The following is an 8,940-nucleotide window of genomic DNA, read 5'->3' as shown; positions in this document are numbered from 1 at the left end:
ATATATATATATATATATAATACAGATGATTTTAGGCTCTCCGTAAATCGAACGTAATTTTCTCTGCCTACGCGTAGCAACAGTCCTTTTGGAAATCCTTTTCTAGCTTTATGTCTACGTTAAATACTTAAATATTCCGTCGGGACAATCAAAATAATCGCAATTTTGCTCAAGGCGTTAAATCATGATATCGCGGGGGCGTGCGCCGTGTAGGGATTGCAATAATGATTAAATAACAAGAATCGCGGAGTGTGTCTGCAATAGCGAAGGAGGCAGAAATGGGTGACGATCTCAAGCTTTTCAAGGAGATCTCGGTCTACGTTAGATTTGCGTTGAATCGCTGTCAATTGTCTTATTTCCCGCCACTTTAATTTTCCATTAAACTATTTGACCTTCAAAGATCATACTCTGATGATGCGACATTGATTTTAGCTAATGCGCATGCGCGTATGTTGTATTATTATTAAATTTGTATACTAATTAAATAAATAATAACTGAAGGTTATTTCCAATGGCGACATCGAAGCTAATTAATTACTATTAGCAAAATTCTTCTTTATATTTTAATGTAAAACATAACAAATAACACTTTCCTAAGAAAAATTATTCTCAGTGACATCAGCTAATTTATTTTACTAATAGCTAGGTATACATTGTATTATTAGCAAAACTCTTATGTCAAGTAAATGATTATTATCAGGTAATAGGAAAATCAGCAATTAATTAACATTATTGTTACTCTCGAAGATTTCGCGAACAAAATTCAGTTTTTCTCTTTGATTTATTATTAGGAAAAAGGCGTGTTTTGCAAATGGAGCGACGTAAAGGTCAGTCCTCAATGGATTCTATCGGATGCGGAACGTTGCGAACCTTATATGGTCTGGTCTTACTGCTGGAGGATTATAGCTCCGCATACTTAATCGAGATACCTTCGGTTTTTTGTTTTGAATATCTTTTGCATTTCGATTTTCAATTGTCACGTATCAGGCAATAATTATCTTACGATGATCTACCTTGCCACGGGCGTTCGTAAAATTAATAAGATACAGTATTCTGCAATTATGGTCGACCAGCCATCAAACATAGTGCCCTTGCTATCGCTTTCACTTTAGCACTTTAAATACATATAGTCGCAAATACGGTCCACGAGAGAGAAGGGTAGGAGGAAATGGGGGGAGGAGAGAGAGAGAAGGAGAGAGAGAGAGAGAGAGAGAGAGAGAGAGAGAGAGAGAGAGAGAGAGAGAGAAATGCACGTTGTTCCAAGTGTGTATACTTGAATGGTTGGTGACTTGTTAGACCACTTTCATTGCATGAACAAGCGCCGATGTTAATACTGACGTCACCGTTCGCCGCAGGCACTTTTATCATGAAAAGAGGATGTTAAAAAGTCCGATTTTTATCTTCCCTGGATCTTTAATAAACTACAAAACGTTATTGTACGGGATCCATATGAAATAGTAAAAATGGTTATATCCAAAAATTCGGGGAAAGTAGATTTTTTTAGATGTTATATCGTGTTTCCTTTTGTAAATTGAATTTTCGTGTACGAAACGTTAGAATGGTACTATACTTATCATGAATAGGATGTAATATGCAAACATTTCTCATGATAATTATAAAGGTACATAAAGGTTAAGTTACATCCTCGCCTTTATTTCTGGATTTGAATAGTGATGTATGATTTTCCTCAGGTGAAGCAAAGAATTAAATTCAAGGTTCTTTCAAATTACGCAGAATATGTGATGCATTATTTGTTCTTGTCGTCCACCAAATAATAAAGAAGGATAAAATGATGCAGCATGCACCTCATGCGTAACTCGGAACGCATTCTTACACTAGCTTTTAAGTCTGCTATTTTTTCGATATTTTGGAATGAAATCTCACTCTATAAAAGATTGAGAATTGAATCAGTCTTGAAAATAAGAGTGAATATATTTTCGCTCTTAAAAAAGAGTGGTACGAATGAGATTTCATTCTTTTGAAACAAGATTTCACTCTTTTGGAGTGAAAGTCATGCTTTGGAATTCTCATTCTAAAAAGGAATTTCATTCCTTTGGAGTGAATCTCATTCTAAAAGAGTGAAAATTTACTACTTTTCTTGTTTTCAAAAGTGAAAAATTTTTACTTTTTTTTCAAGATTGGCTCAATTTTCACTCTAAAGAGATTCAGAGAGAATAATAACTTTAGAAATCCTATGAAAATTCGTCTCATAGATTTTATTTTTAAAAATTTCCAGAAATATCTTTCTTTATTAGATTTTTAATGATAAAAAACCTCTTACAAGACTGGCTTGAGTGAACTTTCTGAAGCTTATAAATATGAGTTCTTACTTAAAAACGTTAGATATTTGAAATTCTTGCGCCACGCGTGTTACAGTATTACAATACCATGTGCATTGCGCTATTCTATAATTACATTCGTGCGATACGCTCACCGCCAACGGCTAACACAAAGTGATAGCGCAGCTAAGTCAACGCTAACAATCCTATCTTACTAAGCAAGAGAATCTAAAACATCACCTTTCCCTTATTTTCAGATCACAATAATGAGGCACAGCGATAGCAGCACACACGCAGCCCAGATATTTCAACAACCACTGACGTGTGAGTATACATAAACTACAAGACTTACTTTCTAATTGTCTCAGCGACAGGTGACAATTAATTAAGGCTAATCAATTAGTCGTTGATCTTGTGTATGCGGAATCGGAAGAAATTCGCGTGATATCTCCTGCGTATCTATTTCATCTTTTTTTTTTTTCTTTCTGGTTCGCTTGATTTCAAACACATCACGAAATTTCTCTCGTGAAAAAATCGCACACTTGCAGTTCCTCATAAAACCAAATTGCCGGATAATCAGATAAAAGTGGATGCTTTCCACGATGTACACTTTCTAATACACGACGGCACAATACGCCTGATGACAATGATTCGAGGTGAGATGCTTGTGGTAACGAAGTATAACGGTTTGGAAGTAAACGATTATAGAAAGTAATCAACTTCTCGCACGTATACTTTCTTGATTTAACGCCTGATAAAGAGACTTATTATAAGTTAAGTTACAGTTACAGATGGGAGAAGAAAAACGAAATTAAATTACAATTACTGGAAAAAAGTAACTTTAACTATATTTTATTACAAGCAACGTCTTACTTCTCAATCCTGATAAATATATAGCGTGTGCAGCAAGCATAAAAATGACTTTCACATGAACTTTGATGAAATATTCGGAGGTATAACCTGAATAACGGATCGTACATTGTGTGATGTATACTGATGGACTATGATGGTTACAGCCTTGTCAGATATAACCTTGCGCGTCTCGACGTATTGTGTAACTTTTTTGCGTAACGGAATTCGTCGCGTGAATCGCTTATTGTTATTCATAGCTCTTTCTTGCAATTATCTCATTAAAATTTTTTTTTCTTTTAGAATGCTAGTAAAATTTCTATTAAAAATTGAAACACATCAGATGGATAACGCGCAATGTTTCTAGATATGTTAAACTCTTACGATCGTCCGACATCCGTAATACAAAATGTCCTTGAAGATCGAAGACCTTGTATTAGGTACTTATAGCATCTCATCTTCTATATGAGACTGACGTTATGAGCAACAGAGGAAAGTAGCAACACCTAAATAAGTGTGCTTTCCAGCAGGGCCGTTTCAAGCCAGGGTGCAACGGGTGCATTGTACCCTGAAGGCCGCCCGATTTAACATGTCTGCATCGTTTTATTTATTTATTTTTTTTATGTATATATAAGAATATATGAAATTGTCAACATATATATTTGATTCCTATATTCAAACATCTTAGGTTAATATTCAAAATTTTTGAATAGTTCGTGTTAGAATTCTAGCGAAAAAAAAAATTCAAATTTGGATCGAATCGAATCTTATTTGATTCGTATTCAAATAATTCGTACATCTCTAATTCTTAGCACCGTAAGGATGTCTATTTACGCACATGTTCATGCTCGTTACTACGCTCCATGCATTCTTTTTGTAAAGTTTGTAGATATTTATACATATATTAACTTATTCAATGTGCATCTCTTCTTTGAACATTACTTGGAAGAGTTTAACAGAAGCGCGAGCATATAATAACCTCGAGCATATAATACACACGCAATGCAAATAGCGTGTTAAGAGGATTCATATTTTTGCAAAGAAGGTATCTCGCTTTTATATCTGCCACGATAAACGATGATAAAATAAACGCGTTATATAACGTTTCACGTAAGAGAGGCTCAGCAGGAACTTCCGGTCGCTATAGCGGGACTACGATGCGGACGCGAAACGCGTGCAAGACATTATGACAGTTATAAGAGCTGGCAGACCAACAGAAATGGCGTTTCACCAGTTTTAACGGAATTTACTGACCGATCGTTAAAGCCGGTCACCCTTGCATAATTCGTTCCGCCTAATTCCGAGCCGTTATTGAAAATTACCGCTATTCACAATTACTAAATATAGAGCTACTGCTCATGATATACTTATATGAACGACTTAATTCCGTTCCACTATGGACGAGTTTGTTGAAATTTTAATAAAAGACGGATCATTAATAGAAAGATACGGGATAGCAGTAATTAAATTATATTTAAAGTTAGATGCATTCAAAGAAAAACATAGCAACTATAAAAGTAATAATAATAAATTTTATTGTAGAATTAATACGTAATTGAATATTTTATACTTGCAATAACTATAAAATAGTCTATTTTATTACACACATTAATTTTACATAACAAAACTCGTGTAGTTGTCACTTTTATAATTATCGCCACTATGTTTTCTCTAATTTTGAATATAAATTAATCCTCATCTTTAATATAATAATGATCTTAATTTAAAATTATTGCATTACACTACGTCTTTTCCTTTGAATTTGATAATCAATTTCTATCAATATAATTTCTATCAATATAATTTAATATTATTATCTCAGTTTAATTTACTCTTTTTCTTTTTCTTATTAGAAATAGAAATGGATAAAAAATAAAAAAAAAAAAATTATACCGAAGTTAAATCTACATTAATAAAAATGGACATAAATCAGTTTTGTATATTTGACAGTCGGACAAAAGATACAATCCTTGTAACTCAACAATGAATTAGAAAGTCGTACTGATCACTGATTGTTGAATGAATATGTTACGAAATTTGATGTTAATGCTAATATATCTGTGATTTAAGATGAGCAACAAAATTTCGTAAAGAACATACATCCGGCGATCTCCGCCGAAAATCTTAACGAGCGTTACGACCTAAATGTTTTTCTTCTCTCTGATTCTCTCCAAGGCTCCAGCCGAAACTTTCCGATTTCACCACGAGAGTTTTGCGCAGCGAAATCCATGTTCGAGAGCGGGATGATTCGACGATTATGTAAATTAATCGCCGCTAAATTTAAAATCGTTAATCTTATTTCGCTGGAGGCTTTATTATAATCGCATCGCTAAATCGTCGGAACTATTATCATTACGAACGTCGCAATAGTAATTTATATCACCAATCCTGTGCACAAAATCTATTGGATCGGTTATTCGCAAAAAATAAATGAGGTTTATGTTAGGATGTTGTAATTATGATTCCAATGAAAATGTAATTCTTGTAATTCTTATCGTTTTCTTGAGGAAGAGATAAATTCTATAATCTCGGTGTCGCGCATGTGTGCTCGCTATAATAAAAACCGAATGGTCTATTACTCGTGCAATTTTCCACGCGTTTTCCGGAGAATCGCGTGCGCGATTCGCTGCGTGACATTCCCTTCGTGTCGAGTCGCATCAGCGAATAGAAGCGAGCCTAAAGACGACAGGAAGTTTCAACATCGCGCTGCGTTCAGCTGTATTCCCAATATTTTATGCTGCTCGTGTCCATCATGGCACATTAAAATCTCATGCACGAAAGGCACACCGGATTCTTGCATAACTGTGCGTGTCTGTATGACGATTATGGCTTTCGTGGTTTCGCCCGGAGTTTCACCGTTCTTACGACCGGTTTTGCTAATTCCTCGATATCGACGAACATTTATTACCTCTTCATTTACTATGTGAATAAACCATAGAATTCTCGCTTCTGTTAAGCTCTTCCGTGATAAATTTTGCACTCATTGTGTGCGTAGTATCAATGATATTTTCATTATGCATTGTTTTATATTTACATTATTAATTGTTATCTATAATTAATTATAACAGAGACCTACACTATTAGAAATCACACTGAGAAAAAAATATAGTTAATTTTAATAAATATTTAGTTCAATACTGCTAACTAAACATTTACTTACAATAAGTAAATATTTGTTCAGTAAAAAAAAAATGATTGTTAAATCAAATTAACATTTCTTGTATCAAATAAATATATCTTTATATTTAATAAATATTTAGTAGGCAGTATTCAATTAAATATTTATTAAAATTGATTATATTTTTTTTCAGTGCACGAGCTTCCTTTACATATAAATGAATTAAATTAAAAGTAATAAATGATTTAACTGAAAATTAAGTTACAGTAGTTTCTTAAATGAAATAAATGTACATTAAATTTCATAAATTTTCATGAAAAATACATTAAATTTTATGTACATGTACACAAATATACTTTTTAGTTATAAATACATTAAATTTAATGTAATGAAATTAAATTCAAATTGTGTAATTTAAAAGTTAATAAAATTTAAGAACATTTCTAACAGTGTAGAATGGAGAATAGCGCAATCTCGCATAATTAAACATTACTTTGATTACGTCTGACGAGATGTTAGTAACGTCAAAAAACCGTTTGACTATTTTTTTTCGTACATAATATTAAATAATAAGTTACTCTATCAAATTCAACGAAGTAAAAAAATTCCAAATTTTACGAAATAGTTATTTTGTTTTGTATTTCATTGTATTTTTTTTTTTTCGTCTTTAAGATAATCGCTGACGCGATATGTTCTGACAATTATATTTCTGCGTTTTGTTGCAAAAAACTGTTCGTACATAAATTTTCCACTTTTATATAATACTTTTATGACACTTTTTTACGTCTTTGAAGGAGTGTTGGCATCAAAAATTCTATCATCTGACCTGCTGACTCTAGCATTTTTATTTTTAAATACAATCAAATTTCAAAAAACCAGCTTTTATAAAAATAATCATCATTTTTTTCACGCGGCCACCCAGACTATCTCGTTGCGTATCCGCTATCAAGAAAGCGTGCAGCGCAATTTTCGCTCGGAAGCATGTAAGATGAATTTCAACGAAAACAGGATGAAAAAAAGAACACGTCCGGAAACACGAAGGAAGTTGTGTAGCGAGTAAAGATGCTCGTGTGTCGTTTGCAAATTGCACTCACTTGGGGGAACGTCTTCTTCGGCACGCCTTTGTTACGCCCTTCTGGAACCTCACTGATTATGAGTCAGAGACGGAAAAAGAAAAGAATACCATATCCGTGTGTGTGCGAAAGTACGGACGGCGGAGAGGTAAATCTATAGTACTTAACCATCGCAAGAGAAAAAAAAACCGAATAAAAGTGACGTTGAATGTAAGCAAGTATAGGACTCATACGTTTTATGACGCGTTTGTCATAAAACGTGACTCATGCTGGATTTTCCGTTCAGACCGTTTGATATTTAGGCGATAAAAAGAAATATATAATTATAAAATAAAAAATATATGTAATTATTAAAAAATATATAATTATAAAATAAAAAATATATGTAATTATTAAAAAATTTCTGATATATATATATATATATAAAATAACAGATCCTCAAATATCATAAATTGCTTTAAATAAATTTAAGTAATGAATTAAAAAACTCGTCTTATCTTATATTCTTTTGCGGAAGCAATCATTGACACGTCGCGGTACTTCCATTACGGATAATGGATAAGATACGTTAAGAGTATAAGGAAGAGAACGATGGTATACTCAACATGATTGTCTGCAAAGTTTAGCGAGTTAAGTTCATAACTCTCTCATCATTGTCTTTCTACGGGCTGATAACGATAATTCACCAATGATTATTATTGTTCGAGAGAGAGACATGCAAGCCTCCTAATTTACTCACGTCATGCTTCCCGCGTTCGTTGAGATGGTTCTAATGAATTTTTCGAAGCAATAATTCACTCTGCAGCGGTCTTATTAAATGCGATGAATGTGCATCGCCCGCTGATAATTTGGTCGATTATTAACAAAACGTTAGTTTGTCGAGCATAAATGGAATATAATATAAGAAATATAAATTAGACATGTGTTTCGATACATATCCTGCGATTTTCAATGTAGCAACGATGTACGAGCCATCGTTCTCTCGTTAATATCTTATTTCATTACGTGTTTAATTTTCATCGCTCAAAAATACATGGTCTGACTCTGTAATTTGACCCATTGCAATAGCTACGTCATACATTTAATTGAAGTTCTCGTTGCTGATCATAATGCGATCACACAGAGTTGATGAACGCGGAGTTGTACATCCAGCAGCCGCCGTATGATTTCACGCTACAGGAGTAATGCTTACATGATCTGGTGTATCATTTTTATTGCTTAATTAGTCACAGGCCAATGACCAGAAACGAATTTTCAATTCTCAAAAAAATGACATAATAATTGCATTATATATAGTATTTCATCAAGAAATTCAAGAAATCTTGTCTTGGTTTATTGTCAAGAAATTTTGCCTTGAATCAAGACAAGACCAAAACAAGAAATTGGAAATTGATTTCAAGACAAGAAATTGTTATCAAGATCAAGATTTCTTGACAATAAATCAAGAAATTTTTTCAAATTTCTTGAATTTTCATAACAGTTTTCATTTTTGATACTTTATTATTTTAATATTTTATTATTTTATTTCTAATTTGAAAAGTTTTGAATAAATTAGGTTTCAACATTTTCAATTGTATTTATTGCTATTTATATATTGCTATTTATTGCTATTTATATAGAA

General features: G+C 32.8%; 1 protein-coding gene across 1 annotated transcript in view; it reads left to right on the top strand.

Moving 5' to 3' along the window:
• Window positions 1-8,940, top strand: part of LOC108684426 — a 38,474-nt gene that overhangs the window by 9,247 nt on the left and 20,287 nt on the right. The window contains exon 3 of the mRNA XM_018188738.1: window positions 2,537-2,603. Coding sequence (XP_018044227.1) covers window positions 2,537-2,603 — 67 coding nt within the window. The remainder of the gene's footprint in view (window positions 1-2,536; window positions 2,604-8,940) is intronic.

Source organism: Atta colombica, unplaced genomic scaffold (assembly GCF_001594045.1).
Source record: "Atta colombica isolate Treedump-2 unplaced genomic scaffold, Acol1.0 scaffold134, whole genome shotgun sequence".
Lineage (NCBI taxonomy): Eukaryota > Metazoa > Arthropoda > Insecta > Hymenoptera > Formicidae > Atta > Atta colombica.
The sequence above is the reverse complement of the archived record's forward strand: the minus strand, read 5'-3'. Positions and strand labels throughout refer to the sequence as shown.